At 33.6% G+C, this 24327-nt stretch overlaps 1 protein-coding gene across 1 annotated transcript in view; it reads right to left on the bottom strand.

The window, feature by feature from the left end:
* The window catches only part of LOC101900050 (uncharacterized), a 186190-nt gene that overhangs the window by 19192 nt on the left and 142671 nt on the right, over positions 1-24327 (bottom strand). The window contains 7 exon segments of the mRNA XM_059128199.1: positions 950-2008; positions 2075-2264; positions 4122-4438; positions 5047-5498; positions 5562-6076; positions 11556-11741; positions 11989-12049. Coding sequence (XP_058984182.1) covers positions 950-2008; positions 2075-2264; positions 4122-4438; positions 5047-5498; positions 5562-6076; positions 11556-11741; positions 11989-12049 — 2780 coding nt within the window.

Below are 24327 nucleotides of genomic sequence, written 5' to 3' on the forward strand. Positions count from 1 at the left end.
TTGAAATCATTCCGATGAAAAATGCCGCTAAAATCATTTGAATACCAACCATCCGAAGGTATCGTTATATGGGGGTTATGCGAAAACTTATACTTGATTACGCAATTTTTTTGTCATAGGCTGTAGTACCCATTACGAACTTCAAATACGAAATTTGAAACAATTCCGGTAAATAATGCCGGTAAAATCATCAAAATACCGAATATTGGGAGGTATCGTTATGTGGGGCCTATACGAAGAAGTGAACCTGCACACGCAATTTTTTGTCATAGACTCTAGTTCCCATTACGAACTTAAAATACGAAATTTGAAACAATTCCGGTTTATAGGGTGTCTAAAATCATAAAAATACCGAATTTCGGAAGGTATAGTTATATGAGGACTATACGAAAACGTGGACCTGCATACGCAATTTTTAGTCATAGGCTGTGATACCTATTACGAACTTCAAATAGAAAATTTTAAATAATTCTGGCGAAAAATGTCGCAAAAATCATCAAAATACCGAATATCGGGAGGTATCGTTATGTGGGGGCTATACGAAAACGTGGACCGAAGTGGCCTATTTACGAACATGACCTGCCTACTGGAAAAATACATATTTTAGCCTTCAATCTCAATTCGTTCGAAAGATAGGGTGATTACACAGACAGACAGACAGAGAGACATCGCTAAATCGATTTAGAATATTGCGCTGATCCCCCATAGAATTGAGAATGGTATAATAGGATACAACATGGAAAAAAAATTTTGTTGGGAAAAAATTAGAACCCCTCTATCTCAAATCATCTTTCATAAGCTCTATTTGAGTGACCTTAAACAATTTCCTGTGGGAAACCTAAATTAGATAACATTCCCGAATAGAGGGACTTGAGAAACCTGTTCTTAAAAAGGGGAAGAAGAATTTTCCCAACCCCACTAACTTAAAAAAACGCGCTAAAAAACTCACCTTGTGGATCCTGAGGTAATCTCACTGGTTTCCGGTTCCGTTGTAGTGGTGCTGCTTACTCTTGAACGATTGCGATTCAATGAACTGTATTGTTTCTTTTCCGTGACATCCTTCTCAACGACTTCCTCATCTTCATCAACATCGGTGCTGGCCTGGGTTGTGGGTCTGCTGCGACGTATTGTCGAATAAGTCAATGTTGTGCCGCTTGAAGATTTTTTCGTTGTTTTCAATTCATCCTCTTCAGCCTTACCAACCACTTCCGATTCGGATTCCACATCCTCTTCGCCTTCAGCTTCTGTTTCTGATCGAGACGATTTTTGACTACCACGATTACGAGTTATGGTAATGTATTGTTTCTTTTCCTTAAGAAAACCCTCGGTTTCGGCCAATTTATCGATGCCCTCATTTTGTGGACCCTGGCGGCTATTGCCACCTCTTACCACGGAGGAATATTTGTTGTATGCCGAGGTAGAGCTGCCGGCATTTCTGGCATCCGACTCTTCCGACACCAATTCATCTTCATCGCTTTCGACATTGCTGACGGTTTTAGTTTGGGTTTTGGTGCGGAACGAACTACTGCTGGTGGCTCTCAAACTATTGCGTATGGAGTTGAGGGCATTGGGTTTGCTCAACACTTTGTCGTACAGTGATTTGCTAATGCTCGATGGCGTGGTGGGTGCAGACGAAGAACTACTGCTGCTGCTGCTCGATTTAATCGAAATGGTGCCATCGTCTTTGCGTAACAAATGTTTCTCCAATTCTTCCACACCGCCCAACTTGCGTATCAGTTCGATGAGTTCCTTGATAACTTTTGGATCTTCTTCGGCATCCTTGTCGACACCATGTTTGCCGGAGTTCAAGTGTAGGTTATCATCTTCATCTTCTTCGTATTCTTGATATTCAGGGGCTTCAGTGGTTGTGGTGGTAGTCGTGGTGGTGGTACTTGAGGTTCTGAAGAGGGAATTACGATTGAGGGAAGCGGTAACACGACTGGGTCTGGGAGTGGTCGTTGTTGTCCTGGTGGTTGGGGCTGCCGTGACAGGAGCGGCTGTGGTAGATCTGAGGGTAAAAGTTATAAATTATTATTATTTTTGGAATTTTATCTAATGACATGATCGAACTTACTTTTTCGTCTTGCAAGGCACATTACGGGCAAAATCACAAGAATCAGCTGCAGGATTGAAATACAGGCCCGAGGGACAGGTGAATTGATGGGCCACAATACCCAAACCAGATGGACCACTGTCCAAACACCAATAATATTTCTTGCAATCACGGGGATGTTGGAAGAAACCTTCTTCTTCACATTTGAAATCTAAAAGGAATTCGAAAAAAATATAATTAAAAAAAATATTTTTTATTTATTTATTATATTTTTCTAATTATTTTAATACTTTTTTATTATTTTTATTTTATTATTTTTTTATTATTTAAATTTTTTTATTGGAAGAAAAATAAATAATAATAATTAAATAACATTAAAAAATAATTTTATTTAATTATTATTATTTATTTTTCTTTATTTCTAATTGTTTTATTATTTGTATTTATTTATTAAAATAAAATAAAAGTAATAAAAAAGTAAAATAAAAATAATGAAATAAAAATAATAAAAAGATTTTAAAATAATTAGAAAATTAGAAAAAAAAAATAAAAACTAAAATAAAAAAATTATAAATGTAAAAAATTATAAAAAAATATCATAAAATAATAAAAAAATATAAAAACTTAATAAAAATATAATAAAAATGTAAAATAAAAAATTATAAAACAAAAATTATAAAAATAAAATAAATAAAATGTAAAATAAATAAAAAATAATAAAAAATAAAATAAAAAATTAAAAAAAAAATAATAAAAGTTTTATTTTATTTTTTATTATTATTATAATTGTTATTATTATTATTAATATTTTATTTTTTATTATTTGTTTATTTTATTATTTTTTATTTATTTTATATTTTTTATTTTTTTTTTATAATTTTTTTATTTTACATTTTTATTAAGTTTTTTTTTATTTTTTTATTATTTTATGATATTTTAGTTTTTACATTTATAATTTTTTATTTTAGTTTTTTTTTGTTTAAATTTAATAATTATTTTATAATCTTTTTATTATTTTTATTTTATTATTTTTTTATTTTTATTTTACTTTTTTATTACTTTTTTGTAATTATTTTAATTTTATGTTTTTATTTGTTTTTTATTTTATTTTTTAATATTATATGTTTTTTTAATTACTTTTATTTTATTATATTATTTTATTTTATTTATATTTAGATTTTATTTTTTTATATTTTGATATTATTTTTTATTTTTTTGCTTTCTTTATTATTTGTTAATTAATTATTTAATTTTATATTTCCATTTTTATTTTTTGTAATTTATCATTTTTTATATTTTAATTATTTTATTGTCATTTTTATGTTTTTTGTTATTTCCTATTTATCTTTTTTTATTTTATATATATTTTATATACTATTTTATTTTTTATTAATAATTTTATTTATTTTTTAAGTTTTCTAATTATTTTATTATTATTTTAATTTATTCATATAATTTTATATTTTTTATTAGTTTTTTATTTTAATATGTTTTTATTATTTTTACTTTGCTATTTTTTAATATTTTTTATTCTAATTTTATTAATTTATTTTTTATATTTTTTTGATAATTTTATTATTATTTTTCGTTATTTTTTCCTTATATTTCTTTTATTTTTTGTATTATTTTATATTCTCTTTTATTATTTTATTTTATTATTATTTATTTATTTTTTTATTTTATATTTTTCATTTATTTTATATACTATTTTATTTTTTTTATTAATAATTTTATTTTTTATTTATTTTTTATGTTTTCTAATTATTTTATTATTATGTATATTTATTCATATAATTTTATATTCTTTTTTTAGTTTTTTATTTTAATATGTTTTTATTATTTTTACTTTGCAATTTTTTTTAATACTTTTTATTCTAATTATTTTTTATTTATTTTGTATATATATTTTTATTATTATTTTTCGTTATTTTATTATTTATTTGTATTTTTTTATATTCTCTTTTATTATTTTATTTTTTCTTATTTTTAATTTTTATTACTTAATTTTTTATTACTATTTTTTGTTTGTTTTTTTCATTTTTTTTTTATTATTTTTCGCCAAACTTACCAGTTCCTGGATCAGGTGTAGTGGGTGGTGGTGGTGTTGTGGTCCTTCCTCCAATATACAGCGAAGATCCTTCAGCTTCTGTCAATCGAACGGTCTTGGGGGCAATAGTTGTCGTAGTGGTTGTTGTTGATTGTTGTACACGTTGACGAGTTGCTTGGGCGCCACCAGTACGTTTTCCTGCAGCCTTACGTTCGGCATAGGTCAGCTTATGTTCGGTAGCCTCAATATTATTACGAGACGAAGAAGTATTTTCACGACTTCTAGCCCTCGATGGTTTCTGGGGTGCACTTGGTTTGGAGACTTCATTAATGCCAAATCTGCAAATAGGGAAATATTAAAAAAATTGAAGTTTTAAAGGGGAGCTTGTGTGTTTTAAAGGAAAGATTCTAAGGACCAATTGTTTCTAGAGAACGCAATTAGTCGATTTTTAACGATCACCATGAATGACCTCTCAGATTGTAAGGAGGAGAATTATTGAGGTTTTAAAGCATGTTTTTAAGGACTTTCGAGAAAATTTCTTGAGACAAATATTTCTCTGGATCAATTTTCTTGGAACCACATGAATTGATTCTAAGGATCGGTAGGAACAATGTTCCTTTATCATCTTAAAGGAGAGACTGTACAACCAATGCCTCTGAGGACTAAAAGTTTTTATGGATTTTTCATGACTTTCAGTGATATCGTCAGTCAAGTTTTGTTTAGTGACGGGTTTTAAGGATCATTCAAGGATTTCTCGTGAAATGCTCTCAAGGATGGTTTCGGAAAACCGTAGAAATAATACTCCTGGATTCAAAGGACGTATTCAAGGGAGAAATGCTCTTCTATTTTAAAGCTTCCTGGATTATCAGGGATATTGTTTGTGTAACAAATTCCAACTCTATTTCGAACCTCATATGATTTGTTCATTCTCCCTTAAATTACTTACCCTAAAGCATCCAACATCGCCTCCTTGGCCGCCTCAATCAAAGGATACGCCTTACCGGTACAGGTGCCACGGAAATCGTCGTTATCAATGGCCCAGAACATAATACCACCCAGACCATTATCGACGACATATTGAGACTTCTTGCGGACAATGGCTTCATCATCATAGCCCACCCATTGGTTGCGGCGATAGGCATAGGGGCCAACAGCATTGGGATTTGGTTGGACCACAGTCCATTCAGGGTCTTCCTTGAGGTTTTGACAGATCTCATAGTAAGCCAAATAACCTTTTTCTCTTGTGGCATCACCCTGTTCCCCGGGGCCCTCAGAGGGAGCACCTATCTCAGTACTCTCTTCATTGATCAGAGTAAATGAACGGCCATAGGTGGGTATGCCCAAGACCAGCTTGTCACGGTCAGCACCAGCATTTAAATAGAATTTCACAGAATAGTCCTGCAAAGGATCAACATTTGAATCATTTATGTTTAATATAATAATTTTACTTCCTTTACTTACAATATTCAATTCAGCATCATAATTATATTCAGATTCCTCTTCCAATGAATACAAGGGAGCGTGATGATTAACCGATGGCTCGGTGGAAGCATGAAAATCATATGTCAACAAATTGAACCAATCCAAATACTTGTTCAGCTTGGGTATATCATAGCCCTTTTCGATGTATTCAATGCCCGCCGGCACCGCCATTGTCAACAGCAAACGTGGACGTCCGGTCTTCTCGGCTTCACGTTCGAATTCCGCTCTTAACTCCTGCACAAACTGGGCATAGTTCTCTCTGTCCTGAGGGCGACCGCCGGTACGATGAGCCGGATATTCCCAGTCCAAATCGATGCCATCGAAATGATTTTGTCGCAAAAACTTTAGAATATTCTTAATGAACTTTTGTCTACGTTCGGCACTGGCAACAAGGGGCGAGAAGCGGGTGGATGCTTCGTTCCAGCCGCCAATGGCAATCATAGTTTTCAATTGCTTATTGTATGTTTTTAGGCCAGTGAATTTGGCATAACCGCCTGGATTCGAGATGTGGGGTGGCAATGCACAGGATTTTCGTGTGTGTTTGTGTGTTGTGGACAATGCAACCAGGAGCCAGACCAGCAGGAAGGCAGACAGGCAGGCAGTCAGACAGACATCCAGATGATAGCGCATTGAATTGATGTTCATAAAATGGGAGATAAAAGGAGCAAGAGCAACAAAAAAACAAAGGATTATTTTTCGGAATGCAAACATCATAAAGAAGGATTTTTGGGCAGTTTTGCCTAGGAGGGGTACAGTGGTACACAAAGAACCTTATTGTCCTCTTGGTATTAAAATTAAAATACACGTTTTTTAATAAAATATAGCAGCCTAATTTTTTAAATTTAAAGAAAAAAAGAAATCCAAAAAATCATACTACGGCTTTAATCATAGAAGCATGCAGGAAACTCAAACAAATTTAGAAAAGAAATTAGCCTAAGGATTTTTTCCAAAAATTGCCCTAAAAACTATCAAAAAAATCTGAAAATTCTTCTTGGATATTTAATAATCTTCTGGAAAATGGTGGAAGCAGTACTCGTGGATATTCTTAAAAATTTGAGGTTTTCAAAGATAATTTGAAAATTCTTTGGGAGCAGCAGTAGTGGATTTTCAAGAATTTATTGGTAAATTTCGGAAATATTACTTTCAGGAATATTTTCAAATCTTCAAATACTCGTAGCCCATCCAAGATTTTTCAACACTTTTGAGATCAGTATTTTTGGAGCTTTGAAGGTGTTTTGTGGATTTTTGAAGATTTTTTTGTGGACCTGCACAGGCAATTTTGCAAAAATCCTGTTTATTATGTCTATGCATTTGAGTAAAATTTTATTAGCCTACTTTATTTTGTTCGGAAGCTAGACTGATTTCCACAGACGGACGGAGGAGGGATGTTTTTTTTAAGTAAATTCTCAGAAAATTCTCTTCTTAAAGTAATCTAAATTAATCTCAATTAAATACATATTTTGAAGCAGAGGGCTTATTCCGTACAACCTTGGATTATTTTCGAAAAATTGAATATCGAAACAAACTAGCGCTGGCAATGAAAGCAATGAGCAGCCGTAGGGATTAAAAAAATAATTTCTTGAACCAGAAATAAGTCAATTTTTATATGGCAATCAATATTTGCCTCAATAAACCGAAGGCCTGTCGAAACTATATAAAAAACTAGATCTTATGCAGTTGAGAGTATATAGAAGATAAAATATTTAAGGGAGAGTATATATATAAAGGAGTAGTGGCTGAATGAGAATCAACGACCAGAAGAAACTGCTGAAGCCATTGAAATTTTGCACAAGGGTCGGTCTTGGTTTGTAGGCGTGTGTTAAGGCTGGTCTTTTGGACATTCGTACCAAAAATGGACGGAAAGTACTAAAATCTACTAAAATTTGAATACTTTGTATTGGAAAAAAAAAAAAAAACGAACTGAGCTAGATTTCTGAAATTTTGAATGAGAGTCACTGATGAAGTGCAGGATAGATATACGAAATTGTTTTTGGAAATTCGAAGTCAAAGGATACGAAATTGGTTCGAAACTTCTAAAATTGTAACATTTCGAATTATGTGAACTGAGAGAGAGAGAGAGAAAAAAACTTGATATTTCGTTTGAGAATTAAGGAATATGTGCGGATGAAGCTGAAATTTTATTTTGGGGTCTCTGTTAGGGCAAGGTTTGTAGTAAACGAAAAGTACTAAATATGCCTAGATATATGGAGGTTGTTTCGGAAATGTATTAAATGGTGGTAAATTTGGTATTGGGGAAGGAATAGAGCTGAAATCTTAAAATTTGAAATCTGTTCTTTTCTGGAATTGATATTTGGAGGGATTTTTGAAAATGTGTACTAAATAGTACTAAATTTGGTAACGGGCGAAGAAATAGAGACTGATCCTGAAATTTGGTATCGAGGTCACTGTTGGTATCTAGGATTGAGATATGGAGTTGCCTTTGGAAATGTGTACTATAATTGTACGAAAGATACTAACTAGTACTAAATTTAGTATTGGGTGAAGGGATAGAGGAGGATAGAAATGCTGAAGTTTGATTTTGAGGTCTCTGTTGGTATCTAGGGTTGAGATACAAAGGTAGTTTCGAAATTGGTATTGGGTGAAGGGATATAGCGAAAACCTTTAAATTTAATATTGGAGTCTCTGAAATTTTGATATGGAGTGGGTTTTCGAAATGTATTCTAAAAATGTACAAAAAGTACTAAATTGTACTAAAATAAAATCCTAAAATTTGATATGAATGTCACTCTTGGTGTTCGTAGTTGATTCCACAAAATGTGCTGTTAGGTGTTAAGATAGAAATGGAATTGCAAAATTTGATATGGAGACCACTGTTTGTACTGTTTGTTTTCTAAGAATGAGGTGGATTTGGGAATGCGTACTATGATTGTTCGAAGAGTTCTAATGGTATTAAATTTGTCAACGGATAAAGCTTGAATTCTGAAATTTTATTTTGAAGTCATACTTAGCATTATTCTTTCGAAAAAGAAAGCAACTTGAATAATATATAAAACATTGAAAGTCTGAAAATTTAGTACGTTTAAATTTAGATTAAAAACCAGTAAAGAAAGTCTTAAAGTCGGTCGGGGCCGACTTTATGATACCCTACACCACTTTCCTAATTTAGTATAGCTGCGCATAACAATTAAAAGTTTTTATCGGAGAATTCAATCATACACGCTATGATTATAATTATAATTTAAAGTTCAAAGTGCTAAATATGCCGAAGCATTTGTATCTTTCAAATTCGGACTTGTATTACCCATTTGGTGCACAATTAATTTGAAATCGGATAAAGATATATATGGGAGCTATATTCAAATATCGATTAAATTTGGCAAAAATATTTCTGAGCTGTATTTGATATATTTCCTTAAATATCTTTGTTACGGAGTGCATATTACGGCTATGGGTAACAAATATGACAAATCGGATGAACAGTATATATGGGAGCTATAGCTATATCTGAACCGATCTTTATCAAATTTGCCATACTACCTTCTAGACTCAATTCGGTCGTAAGTGCCAAATTTCATACAATTTGGGTAAATATTAGGAGTTTGGTGTACATTAAAAAGTAAATCGGACGAAGTTATATATGGGAGCTATATCCAAATCTGAACCGATCTCGATAAAATTTAGCAAATGTATTTCTGAGATGTATTTGTTATATCTCCCCAAATATTGTTGTTACAGAGTGCATATTTCGGCTGCGGAGGACAAAAATAACAAATCGGATGATCAATATATAAGGGAGCTATAGCTATATCTGAACCGATTTCGATCAAATTTGGCATACTTATTTTCAGGTCCAATCTGATCGTACGTGCAAAATTCCATACTGTTCGGACTGATATTACACGTTTGGTGCACAATAAAAGGCAAATCGGACGAAGATATATATATATGGGAGCTATATCTAAATTTTGACCGATTATCCAAATTCAATAGGGTTCGTCCTTGGGCCAAACAAATGATTTGTGCAAAATTTCATCTGGATAGGGCAATAAATGCGAACTGTACTTTGTTTACAAAAATACATGGACAGACGGACGGACGGGCAGACGGGCAGACATGCATAAATCAACTCAGAATGTGATTCTATGCAGATCATCAAAAGTAACTATGGGTCTATCTCGTTTCCTTTTGCCTGCTACAAACAAATGCACAAAGACATAATACCCTCACTACCTTGTGGTGTAGGGTATAAAAATTTTACCAAACTGAATAAATTGTACATTTTGAGTACTAAAAAGGCTAAACACGATTCTCATTTTCTTTACTTTGGTCTTTTTCGAGATTAGGCATGAAAGTAACTTAAATTTTCGTTTTAGGTAGAAGGTGTCAGAAGATGAATTATTGTAGACTAAATTTCACTATAAGTCTCAGAATAAGATATACATCTAACAGTTTTCATTATAATTGCATTCAAAATTTATACATTAAAATGGAAATTATTTTTGTTTACGTTTTTTTGTCTGTTCATTTTATACGTTTCCAATCTGAGTCAAAATCTCCAAAAAAAACTAGATTTTTAAGGAAAGTTTCAAGGAATAATATATTCTACATCAAATTTCATTATGATCCTCTGAGCAAAAGAAGTTTATGTACTTAATATGTACCATAACAATATCACCAATTTTGATTTATGAGAGACACTATCTTTATTTTGACAGATACAATATTTTTTCGAATTTCTTAAAAAATGCCTGGAATCGGGATTTAGCCTCGTAAAGGGACAATGCAACAAATTCGACCGACATTGGTAAGTGTTAAATTAGCACAAAATATGTAAACACTTAATTTTACATGATTTATCTTGAGATTAATGGTGAAATTTTGTTTCGAATATTTCCTCTTTTAACATATTTTGTCTAAAATAAGATTTTATGATACCTTCAGCCATCAACTCGAAAAAAGAAAGAAATCAATGGAAAAATTAGGAAATATTTTCTGGCATTGGGCAACATTGATTCAAATAGATTCCTGGTATAAAATGGAAAGAGAGATTTCTTTTCTTTGGTACCTTATAGTGAAATTTGATGGCGAATAATTTTGTCTTTGACGTCATGCTTCTGAAATTATGATTTGTAGGAGAATTTTGCATAAACTCGCCGTACTACATGGCTTTTACCCTAAAATGTGATTTTTGTATTTAGGAATTTCTGGCATTTAGGTAAGATATAGACTTTTGATGTATTCTGGGGCGCATAACCAAATTTTATGATAAATAATTTTGTAGAGTATTTTGAAGTGCTACAATGCCTTTTAAAGGGAGTTTTGAATCATATTCTGAAAAAAGGCCAAAAAGGCCCCTTTGTTGACTCGATTATTACGTTACAACTTTCGACCAAAATATCTGCATTATTTCAGTAGACACTTTATAACCGAAATGCAAGGATTCTCAGGAATCCTTAGCTGCAATTTTCAAAAAAACTATCTTGGAAGGGGGGACACTTTTCTCCACTATCTGGGTAACTTTGCTCTTCCAACATCCAAAACACCAATACACTCACCTTTTTGGCTCTAATTCTATAATCTCCTAGAATGTGTCTGTAATTATTTTTTGTACTGTAGGAATCAAGTAAATTTTTCCCTATACTCTTCTCAAGACGTCCACACTCTCCACTGTGCCCAATATCCATCCCTCTACTCAAATGAAAATATGTTTGCTTAAAGGTATAAATCATGACGGCTTTGTGGGTTTTAGCATATTGTTCTCTCTCCCACTTTCTCTCCGCCTCTTATTCTCTCATACCATGCAACTTTACACTAATATTTGAACTTCAGTTTACAGTCTACCACATCTATACGGGCTCTCAATATTAAATATCGAACAAAATACTCATACATGCATTTATTCAAACATTTTTTTCTCTAATACTTTTTTTTTTTTTTGTTTCACATAAACAATATACTAAAGGACTTGGGCACCCTTTGGCCACAGACCATTTTGCATATTCTCGTACATACCTTGTTCAATGTCCTGATATTTATCAAACGGTTTCATTTGATTGTCCTTCGTAAATCCTCCAAATGCGTAAATCAAATGCGTACACAAGTATGGATTAATATTTTGTGGATTAAATTTCGCAGTGCCGGGACGATAGACGCTCCAGTTGGTGTAGTAGCAGACAACTCTTCCATCGGATTGGACGCCTGTGGAGTAGATTGAAAATGTGTAAGTGCAAAGGAAAAAATCGAGACAATATACATATATTAGTATGAAAATTTGTATGGTGAGCATGTGTTTAAGTGTGCAATAATATATCTGTGTGCATGCGTCTTTGTGTGTGTGTGTGTGTTTCTGCTTGTCCATAAATTCCATGTCAAAGCTATATTATCTATGGATAATAAATACACAACACTTGCCGTGCTAAGGCCTGCAGAGCTTTGGGGTACTTACCATTTATATAGAGTATTGCACATAGTAGGAAGAGGAGTGGCAATACCGCTCCTCTAGGAAGCTGTAAAGAGACGAAGAGAGAAGAAAAAGAAAATGAATATTAATCGATGTCATATTTATGTAAAGAGGGGAGAGATTTAAGAAATGTCCATTTAAAAAGAGTTATTCCCATTTTGTTCGATGTCTCAGGGAAAAGAGGAATGCTATCCCTTGCTGTGAAAGGAATTCAAAGGAGGGAGTAAAATTTAATAAAAATAGGAAAATGTTGTTGGAATTTAAAGGAATGGGAATTTCTTGTTTGATGGGATTATTTCCATTATAGGGCAGAAATAACAAGTAAAATAGAAGCTAAGTTCAGACGAGGCGGAATTTTTTTTGAAAGAACATGAAAAGTTTCCAAAAAAAAAAAAAAAAAAAAAAAATCAAAAATACCGCTCAAAGGCAATTCGTTTTAAGGGGGCTATACGAAGATGTGGTCCTGCAAAAGTAATTTTTTTCATAGGCTGTAGTACCCATTACCCATCCCGCGTTAGTATCGTAGATACATTGTTAATGATATCGAAGACAAATAGACTAAAAACGGGAATTTATTGAAATAAATTTCCAGGACTATAACCGTTGATTTTTAAAGTTTTCTCAGAACTAAACAAATATTCTTCAAATACCTAAATTCGGATTTTTTTAAAATGTTTAATTTTTTATCGCGGATTTCTAAGAATATTTTTTAGAAATTTTTCTAAAAATTATTTTTTTTAAAGGAAAATCCTTATAAGGTGGCTATACGAAGATGTGGTCCTGCAAAAGTAATTTTTTGTCATAGGCTGTAGTACCCATTACCCATCATGTGTTAGTATCGTAGATACATTGTTTATGATATCAAGGACAAGTAGACTAAAACGGGAATTTATGAAAATTATTTTCCAGAACTATAATCGTCGATTTTTAAAGTTTTCTCTGAACTTAAAAAAAAATATTCTTAAAATACTTAAATTCGGATTTTTTTTAAATGTTTATATTTTTATCGGAGATTTTTAAGAATATTTTTTAGAAATTTTTCTAATTTTTTTCTTAAATTTTTCTTGGACGGTAGTTATGGATTTATTGTTGATATTTTTCGAAAACTACAATCGGTGATTTTCAAAGTATTTTTTTCGATACTACAATTTTCCCCAGGACCAAAAATATTTTTTCAGACTATTATTGCCGATTTTCCGAAATATTTTCCAGTACGAAAATAAATATTTTCCAGTACTTTTGAGGATTGAGGATTATTGAAAACATCTTTCGGTATTTTTATTTCCAGGACAATAATCGAGAATTTTCAAATATTTTGCCCCAGAACGAAGAATATTTTTTAAAGACTATATTCGCCGATTTTTTAAATTATTTTTCCAGGGCTATAATATGTAATTTACACTTTTTCAAGACCACAAATGAAGATTTTTAAAAATATTTTCCAAACGAGGATTTTTTTAAACATTTTTCCGGGACAGTAATCCGGGATTTTTAAAATATTTACATAGCTCAATAAGACATTTGAAAATGTGCACCTTCGGTTGGCCAGAAGAACTCAAGCGCCGTTGATGGTGATGGTGTGGGCAGCCATAACAGCCGATGGTTGCTCTCCGCTCGTATTAATCGACCGTGGCATCAGAATAAATGCCGAATTTTATCGGGAAAATATTCTGAAGGATGTATTAAAGCTTTGGTCAGGCAAACATTTTGGCCGCAGACCTTGGACATTCCAACAGGACTCAGCACCATTGCAGTCAGCACGCGCCCCCAAGAATGGTTACAAAATACGGTTCCTCGCTTCCAGCGCACAAAGGCTACTAAAATCTACGGATCCAATCCGTTGGACTATTGTGTCTGGAGTATTTTTTAAAGCAAGGTTGGCACTATAAAATACCAAAATGTCGATTACCTCAAGCAACCGCATCGCCGGGAATTGGACAAAATACCGCAGAGTAACATTCGAGCAGCATGTTTCTGGTTTCATTGACCGTTTGAAGGCCATATTTCGTGCCAAAGGTGGCCAATTCGAACAAATCTAAACTTATTCCGAAATTTGATGCTATTTCCGACAGTTTTTGGTTTCATTCAATGAACTTTAAAAGAAATTTAAAAGTTATGGCGTTTGACCTTGTTGCAGTTTTTTTTTTATTTCACCCTGTATATGGTACTTCACGCATATTCAACATGTCCTAAAAATTATCGCATATCTCATAAAATGTGATGGAAGTAGCCGATATCGCCAAAATGTGCCATGTTTTAATATTTAAATCAGGCTCATGTCATATACGAAGTGCACAATATTTACCCACTTCTACAGAACCTCCCCCATGAAGTGTCAACAGTTTGAATTATTGAATAATGCCAATCGAAATATATTTAAATAAGCGGATATTGGCTGAGAATATACATCTGCAGCAAAAAAGTATGATACTTTTAAACTTGTTTTTTATATTGATTCAGGGCCATAATTGAGGATATTTTTTAGGACTTTAATTAAAGACTTATTAAAAATATTTTCCTGGGCTATAATCTTTTTTTGTAGAATATTTTTCCTGGAGCATAATCGAGGATTTGAAAAATATTGTTTAGGGACTACAATCGGAGACTTCTTAAGAATATTTTAAACGACTTTTATCGTGGATTTTTTTTTTTGAATATTTTTACAGGCCTCTAATAGGCTTGTCTTAAGTTTTTTTTTTTTCTTCATTTCAATAGGTTTTTTAAAGATTTTTTTCCAGAACTTTTGTCGGTAACTAAAAAAATTTTTCCAGACATTTAATCGTTATTTTAATATCGTAAATGAATTATTTGTCCGCCTTATATGCTACGTAATCTAAATACCTACTGTACAAAATACTTTGTACATACTTTTGAGTGCGATCGAGGCGCTGGGAAAATGTAGCAATAAAAGATAAAGGTTCTAAAATTAAATATTTCCCAGCCGCCATAAAATATCACATGTGAAGAATTCGGTGATCTTGTGCGCTGACGCATACGATAATGTGTCTGATAATAAAGGTTATGGCCCACACGCACAGATATCGATGCGCTCAGTAGATGCACAAGACCACTAGAATGAAATGACAAGCAGCCCTGCAATGTTCTCCATTCAATATTAGAATAGATAAGAATAATTGTGTGGCTGCGATTAGGTTAAGTTAGATTAGTTTCAGTAGCACTTAAGAAACATATTTTTTAAATAAAATCAGAATTGAATCAACAGCCAAACCTTTCGGTTGGTTTTCTCTTCTCATTCACCTACGAAAGATTCAATTCATTATCTCAAAAAATCTTTTCTCCAAACAACCTTCGACGTTACCAAAAAAAAAAAAACTTTATCATACTTCATTCCATCCAAACTCCAAATTATGTTATTTATTGTCGATCGCATAATTGCCGTTGAAAACATAATTTTGAAAAGCTATCCGCCATTACAACACTCTATCCTCATTAGCATAGTTCATGAACCTCCAAAGAGATAATCATCGGCGAAGAAAACAAAGCACAAATTACGCAAACAATCGGCTACAAGAATCGCTTTGAGTTTTTTTCTCTCCTCCCGTAGATTTCTCTATTGTGCTCCCCCACATTTTTTCCCCTACCAAAGGTCTTTCGTGTCAATCTTTGACCAAATTATCTACACAATATTTTCCCCCAAACAATTCTGAGTGGAGGTAAAACTAAAAAAAGAATAACATAATTGCAATTTTATGCAAAATTATTTCGAAAAAATAATTATTAAAAAGAGATAAAGGTGACAGCAGTACAACACCGTGAACCATTCTCTCGCTCAATGGCCATCAAAGTGAGTTGAAGTGTGCCGAATGTTGGCTGGTTGACTGATTTCACTATTTATGGTAATTACACATTTGACTTGCCATCACCTCCGCCACTGCCATCAAGCATCATCACCGTCGCCACCGCCATGGCTAGGTAGTTCTTGTCCATGTGATAAATGGTTGAATGAATAGATGACTGACTGGCCGACTGAATGGCTGGGTGACTGTCTGACTGAATGGACAGCAGCTAACAACACATTTATGTGGGCTTTTGGAAAATATAAGCAGAATTCTTCAGAGCGTTGGCCAATGCTGAAATTTAAGCTCTACTCCGCACTACTAGAGCTGTTTGCTTGACATTGGTAGTGGAGGAGTAATAGGTTGTTGTTGCTGCTCTTGTTGTTTTATGGAATTTCAGAAATGTGGTTTTATTGTTAAATCGTGTTTAAAATAGTAATAGCAAGAGCAGCAGCAGCAGCAACAACAACAACAATACTCGTGCCACATATTTCACTTGCATTAAATCATGGTCCAGATGCAAGAAAGGAGTAGAGGCAAGAATATTTATATTTTTCATTATAAGGGGGCCTTTTTGGAGGAGATTCCGCAAAAGCAATCGTATTCCCTGATTTCAATACATATTATATTCAGAAGAATTTTTAGAGACACAATCGTACACTTTTTATACCCTCCACCATACTATGGAGGGTATATTAACTTTGTCATTCCGTTTGTAACTCCTCGAAATACTCATGTCAGACCCAACAAAGTATATATATTCTTGATCAGCGTAAAATTCTAAGACGATTTAGCCATGTCCGTCTGTCTGTCTGTCTGTCTGTCCGTCTGTTGTAATCACGCTATCTTTCGAACGAATTGAGATAGAAGGCAAAAATTTTGCACACCTGTTTATTTTTCCAGTAGGCAGGTTAAGTTCGTAAATGGGCCATGTAGGTCCACTTTTTCATAGAGCCCACATATAACGGTACCTCCCGATATTCAGTATTTTGATGATTTTAGCGACATTATTCACCGAAATTGTTTCAAATTTGGTGTTTGAGATTCGTAATGAATACTACAGCCTATGACAGAAAATTGTCTGTGCAGGTCCACGTCTTCGTATAGCTCCCATATAACGGTACCTCCCAAAATTTGGTATTTTGATGATTTTAACGCCATTATTCACCGGAATTGTTTCAAATTACGTATTTAGAGTTCGTAATTGGAACTACAGTCTGTGACAGAAAAATGTCTATGCAGGTCCAGGTCTTCGTATAGGCCCCATATATCAGTACCTCCCTATATCATACCTCCCAGGTCTTCGCACAGCTTCGATATAATGGTACCTCCCTATATACGATATTTTGATGATTTAGCCACATTATTCACCGTTTATTTCAAGTTTCGAATTTGAATATGGTAATGGCTAATGGCAAACAATGACTATGTAGGTCCACGTCGTATAGACCCCAATATAACGGCAATATTCGGTATTTTTAAAATTTAACAGAATTTTTTAAGGATTATATTTTTTTAAAATTTCCAAATTCGTTCCAAATGGTGGAGGGTATTCAAAGTTCGGCCCGGCCGAACTTACTGCTTTTAAACTTGTTAATATTTATCATTGACCCACAATCGAGGGTTTTAAGAAATAATTTTCAAGAATTTATTATTGAGGATTTTTTTTTAATTTTTCAATGTTTTTTAGTTTTTTTTTATTATTTTTTTTAAGAACATAATATTTTTTTTTAATTTTATTCCTATACTTAATTTTGGATTTTTTTAAAGAAATATATTCAACACCTACTATCGTCATTTTTGTGGACACATCTCAATATTTCTATCAAGATCTGGACTGCAGATAGAACGGAAGACTCCCCCTGTATCTCCCCCACAACGGTTCAAAATTTTTAATAACCATGAAATTCATAAACGCAAAATGAGCATCCCATTCCATTACAACTGGGAACATTCCAATATTAATATCAACAGAAGATCTGCTATGAAAATGACATCTATCGGCCCACTGATTCTGGTACCATCCCCACAAATGGGGGAAAATTTTGAATAACCAAAACTATAATAAAATGCGAAAAAATCATCCGATTCCATTCAAATTTTTCACACAGCTATATATATTCGACCCCTCCTCGTGGTACCTCACCCACAAAGGAGTTAGAATTTTAATTATTTTAATATTTAATAATTATGGCTCTCATGTAACGCGAAATAACCATCTGACTCTTTTTAAATCTCTCACACACCTACAGGGTTGCCCATATTCGACGGACCCATCTGGCAACGCCATAATTTTTGAGAGAGATGTCACATCGCTTGATGACATACCGCGTTTGAAGCGTCAGTCCAAGCAGATTTTTACCTAGAACCAATACACGCCACGCGAGCGCTCTGAAATAGTTGAAATTTACATTCAACAGAAGAAGTCAATTGTGAAAACTCAACTTGCTTTTAAAACATTAAAAAATGTGGTAAGGCTCTTTCTAATCCGAAGAGGCCATATAAAAGTCGACCAAGGCGATCGGCCGAGAATATCGCTGCCGTACGAGCCAGTGTTGAGAGGTCCCCAAGAACATCCCAAAAACGCTGTTCTCAGCAGTTGGGCATGGCTCGGTCCACTTTACAACGGATTATTCGCATTGATTTGCATTTGTTCCCGTACAAAATTCAATTGACGCAAAGAATGTTGCCTGCGGACAAGCCTCGTCGATTGGAATGGGCCCAAAGAGTCATGGGTCCGCCGAATATGGGCAATATCGGTTCACTGCTTCTTGTACCTCCCACACATAAAGAGGTCAAAATGTTAAATGACACTTTGCGACAAAATTCATTTTTTTCCCAATAATTATGGGGAAAATCCAGAAAATTATAAAAGTAGAGCCAAAAGACACGTACAGGGTAAGATAAAAAAAAACTGCAACAAAGTCAAACGCCATAATTTTTACATTTTTTTTTTAAATTTAATTGAATGAAAGCAAAAAAATTTCGGAAATAGCATCAACTTTTAGAATAAGTTTAGATTTGTTCGAATTGGTCACCTTTGGCACGAATTATGGCTCTCAAACGGTCAATGAAACCGTCAGACGCTGTCCGAATGTTGCCCATTCCCGGCAAAGCGCTTGCTTGAGGTGGTCGACACTTTGGTATTTTTAGTGCCAACCTTGCTTTCCAAAATACCCCAGACACAATAGTCCAATGGATTGGTATCCGAAGATTTTGGTGGTCATTAAGCGCTGGAAATGAAGCAAGGAAGCTCATTTTGTAACTATTCTTGGGTGGCGCGTGCTGAGTCCTGTTGGAATTTCCCAGGTTTGCGGCCAAAATGCTTGCGTGCCCAAGGCTTTAATACACCCTCCAGAATATTTTCGCGATAATATTCGGCATTTATTCTGATGTCACGATTGATGCGAGCGTAGAGCGACCATCGGCTGTTATGGCGACCCACACAATCACCATGGCCGGCGCTTGAGTTCTGGTGGCCAATCGAAGGTGCACATTTTCAGCTGACCTCTTTGGCAAGTAAAAACGATCATTTTGTTTGTTTACAAAACTGCTGGACAACGAATGTTTTGCTGTCGGAGTAAACCAAATTTGGCAGTTCATCACTTTCGGCCAAGCGAAGCATCGCTTTACATCTATTGAGTCTATTTTCTTTCTGTTGCGGTGTAAGTTCTTGCACTTTTATGAATTTCAATGGCTTTACCTCGAGCTCATTTTTCAATATTTGCCGAATGGAACATTGCGATATGTTCAGCTCACGAGCCATTTTTCGGCCACTGCGACGCGGGTTTCGATCAAGTCGCTTCTATACTTTTCGAACCATTTCTGCTGATGTTGCTGTTTTCCTCCATCCACTTCCTTGACGTCGGGCTACGCTATCAGTATCACGGTAACGAGCGATGGTACGAGGCACAAAAGATTTATTCACATTTAAATGCTGGAGTGCTCTAACGGTAGCCACTTGTGGTTTTCCAGCCAAATATAAAGAAATCACACTATCCCGCTTGAATGCCATCACGAATAACTTTTTTTCTGGAAAATTCTCATCAAAATGCTTTTGTTCGCTTGTAAACAATATAATGAGCTGTCACTGGAATAATTTTAACAGCTGTCGGACGAGTGGTTTAGAAATGGCAACAGTCTGAAGCTGATGCAGTTTTTTCATCGCACTCTGTATATCGGCGTTTCTAAATTTTGCATCGCAAAGTAACCTTAATAAAATCTAACCAAAACGCCAGAAATTCATATACATTAAAAAGACATTTTAGGGTTAAAGCAGTACTTTGTTCGCGTTTATGAAAAAAACTCCTGTAAAGCATAATTTTAGGAGGATAACATCGGAAAAATCAAAAAATGTAAGAGATGGGGGAGATTCAAATTACCAAGCGATGTAAATTTCCAAAACACCAATGCCCGTATTCTACTTTCTCCCCGTTGTTATTCAAAAAATGAAATTTGTGGCACAGGGCATTCATTTTTCTAAGTCCATAATCGAGGATTTCTTTAGGACCATAAACTAGATTTTTTATATTTTTTTTAAGGATCCATAATGGTGAAGGATCTATAAGGACCAAGAGAGTTATTAACGTGGATTGTTTAAAGGAAAAACTAAGTTTATGTTAAATATTTTTCCAAGCACCAACAGAGCTTTTGAGTCCATTTTCTTAAATATTTTTCTAAAGGTGCAACAAAGTTATAAATCTTTTTACAAGGACAATGGGAGTTGTAAAGGTGGATTGCCGTTTGCTATATGTTTCCAGGACTATTTTCAGAATTCTTTTTATATTTTCCAGAACTATAATCTGGATTTTTTTTATTTTTTGAAGGATCCTTAATTGTAAAGTATCCATAAGAACCTGAAGAGCAATGCAAGTGTATTGTTGAAAGAAAAAATGGAAAAATATTTTTCCCAGGGTACCAACAGAGCTATTAGCGTGCCTTTTTTAAATATTTGTCTTAAGGACTAACATTTTTTCAAGAACCGCGATAGCTATAAGTTTGAAATTTTTTTATGATTTTTTATTCATTTTCTCTATATTTCCACATAATAAATCCGAATGTTTGCGTTCAACACCAAAGGCCCCCTTCAGAATAAAAACCCAGAATATTCAAAACATGGCTTTTTTGCACTTTGCTTTAAGAATTCCCAACACGCTTAAATTTTTGTAGCTTTTTTTGTGCAAACGCTCTTTTTGGCCTGTGGCAGCATTCTATGGTCTCTCGCACATTTTTAAACATTTGTGGCAATAATTTTGTTATACGTCGACGGGTATGTCTGCACGTTTGTCGGCTTGCATGTACATATGTCTGTTTGTCTGTCTGTCTGCCAGTATTTATATATTCACTATGGAATAACTGCAGATTGTTGCGTGTGTGCGTTTGTAAATCATCCCCTCCATATGCAGTGGTGCGTATATTTACACAGATAACCCTGAGGTTGTTTTCAAAAGTCACTGCGAACGATCCGATTAAATTTGCCAGTGGACGAGACCATAAATCGGTCGGTTAAAGTCGAGTCGAGTATTCCCCACAGAGGCATTCCATTCGAATGCATTTTTAATCATTAATTGTTCATACATTCGACGAAGTAACTTTTGTGGATGTGGAGGTCGATGTGTGTGATTTTTGGTTAAATATTTAAATAAATTTAATTAATATATATTTGAATTTAATTATAATATGTAAATTGAGAGCAAATTAAATTAAATAACCAACAAAAACAAAATGCATTGACGTAATAGATGAAATGTTTCACAGACGTAGTTTATAGAAGTGTGAATTTGGGATTTTATTTTTTGGCGTCAGAATATAATTTTTAAAAATGTTACGAGCCCTCCAAATAAAATATTTAATGGGAAAATTGAAAATATTCTTTAAGATGAAAAAGATTGAAATATTCCTACTTTGGAGTCGTATTAATATTTAATTTTTATTTAAATTTTTTTTTATTTATTTTATTTACATTTTTATTTATTTTAGATTTACATTAATATAGGATGAATATTTTGTGAGGCAAACAATATTTACTAATCTTCAATAGAGAAAGTAGGAATCTTCTGAGTTTCCCTACAGGACACACATGAAAGTTTAAACAAGAGCAGTGAAATAACTGTCTGACTGTCAATGCACAGACGAAAATCTTAACATTTTGCAGAACGGCCAGCCCTGGAACGTAGGCGTGTGAGGTTTTTGGAAACTCATATTAAAAGTACGATACGAAAAGTACTAAAATGTACCAAAAATTTAATACTTGGTAATAAACAAACGGAATGAGCTAGAATTTGGATTGAGAGTCACTGATGGAGTGCAGAATAGATGTACCAAAGGGTTTTTGGAAATTCGAACTTACAGTTTACGAACAGTGGTCAAAATGACACTAAACTTCAAAAATGGTACCATTTGGTACTACTGTGAACGGATATAAAAAAAACAACTTAAAATTTGGTATGAAAAATAAGTTTGATGTATGAGGTGGGGTTTTGGAAATGTATACAAAGTACACAAACTTTACTTAATGGTACTAAATTTGGAACAGTTCGTTCTAGGGTGAACGGATGAACCTGGAATTTAGAAATTTTGTTTTGGGACCCCAGGGACGCTGAATGAGCTAGAATTCTGAAATTCGGAATGAGAGTCACTGATGGAGTGTAGGATAGAAGTAGCAAAGGGTTTTTTGAAATTCGAAATTTAAGGGTATGAAAAGTTAAAAAATGGTACTAAACTTCTAAAATGGTACCACATTTGGTATCATGTGAACGGATAGTGCTTGAAAACTCGATATTTAGTATGAGAATCAAGTTTGGAAAGTAAGTTTTATATATGAAGGTGGTTTTTAGAAATATGTACTAAGTGTGCGAACTATACTAAATGGTACACAATTTGGGATAGGATGAACGAATGAAGCTGAAATTTTTGAGCTTCATGTTGGGACCGCTGTTGGTGGTAGGAGGTTTGCGATAAAAAGGAGGTTTTGGAAATGTGAACGATACGAATAGTACAAAAAAGTACTTAATCAGGTACAATTTGTTATTGGGTGAAAATATAATGTTTGCAGTTTGAAATTTTGTGTTATGGTTGCTATTCATATGTAGCGCGGACATATTGAGGTGGTTTCGAAAATTGTACGAAATGCTAAAATTGTACGAAAAGTACTAAATGGTACTAGATTTGGTATTAGATGAAGGGATAGAAAAAACATTGAAATTTGATGTTTACATTACTGATGGTATCTGTGCTTGAGATTTGGCGGTGGTTTGAAAATGAGTCTTATATTTGTACGAAATGTACTAAATGGTACTAAATTTGGTAATGTGTGAAAGAATAAAGCTGAAATCCTCAAATTTGATATTGAGCTGTCTGTTGTTATCTGAAAATGAGATATGAAAGTGGTTTTTAAATGTGTACAATAATTGTACCAAAAGCACTAAATAGTACTAAATTTGGTATTGGTTGAGGGAATAAAGCTGAAATCCTGAAATTTGATGTAGTTGTCACTTTTGGTTTGATGTAGATGTCACTGTTGGTTTGATGTAGATGTCACTGTTGGATATGGAGAATGTTTTGGAAGTATGTACTATAATTGTACGAAGAATACTAAGTGGTACTAAATTTGGTATTGGGTGAAGGGCAGAGTTGAAATCCTCAAATTTGATATTTTTACATGAAAAGTACAAATTGGTACTAAATTTGGTATCGAGTGATGGGATAATGCTGGAATTCCCAATTTTGATATTGTGGTCTCTGTTGGCATCTGGAATTGAGATATGGGGGTGGTTTTGGAAATGTGTGGTAACATTATATGAAAAATACTGAATTTGGTATTGGGTGAATGAATAGAGCTGGAATCCCGAAGTTTGATATTGAGGTCTCTGTTGATAGTTTTAAATAGTGCTAATTTTGGATCACATTTAGTGTCTAGGTTGAAGAGATAGAGATTGTTTTGGATATGCGCTCTAAGTGTTACTAAATTTTGTATTGAGCTTAAAATCTGAAATTTGAAGTGGTTGAGATGTGGAGATTATTTTGAAAATTGGTACTAAAAATGTTCGAAAACTACAAAGTGGTACTAAATTGGGTATTGGGTGAAGGGATAGAACTAAAATTTGATATGGATGTCAGTGTTGGTTTATAAGGTTTACATATGGAAACTGAACCCTTTGCCCTTTTTATTACCCAAAATGGACAATTTCATTTTCGGTAATAAAAAGGGCAAAAGGGACTTAATTCTGACGAAATTTCGGGCACTTGCTAGTTTTTTTATATAATTGTTGGGCCTACGGAAAGGACCCCATTCGTAAGTTTTTTTATTTATTTATTTTTAAGCCTATCTTAATGTTGTAAATAATGGATTTTTGGAGCATATATTGACGTTTCCTTAGGCCCCAACTGGAGAATTTTAACAAAAATTTAAAGCACTGAAATCTTGGATTTTAAGGAACTTTCTAAGCTTCTTTAAAGGAGTCGAGAATTTTTAAGATCTTTTTTTGTCTCCACAACATTTTGATTTTTTTTTGTGCCTAGATCATGA

Source organism: Musca domestica, unplaced genomic scaffold (genome assembly GCF_030504385.1).
Source record: "Musca domestica strain aabys unplaced genomic scaffold, Musca_domestica.polishedcontigs.V.1.1 104, whole genome shotgun sequence".
Taxonomy (NCBI): domain Eukaryota; kingdom Metazoa; phylum Arthropoda; class Insecta; order Diptera; family Muscidae; genus Musca; species Musca domestica.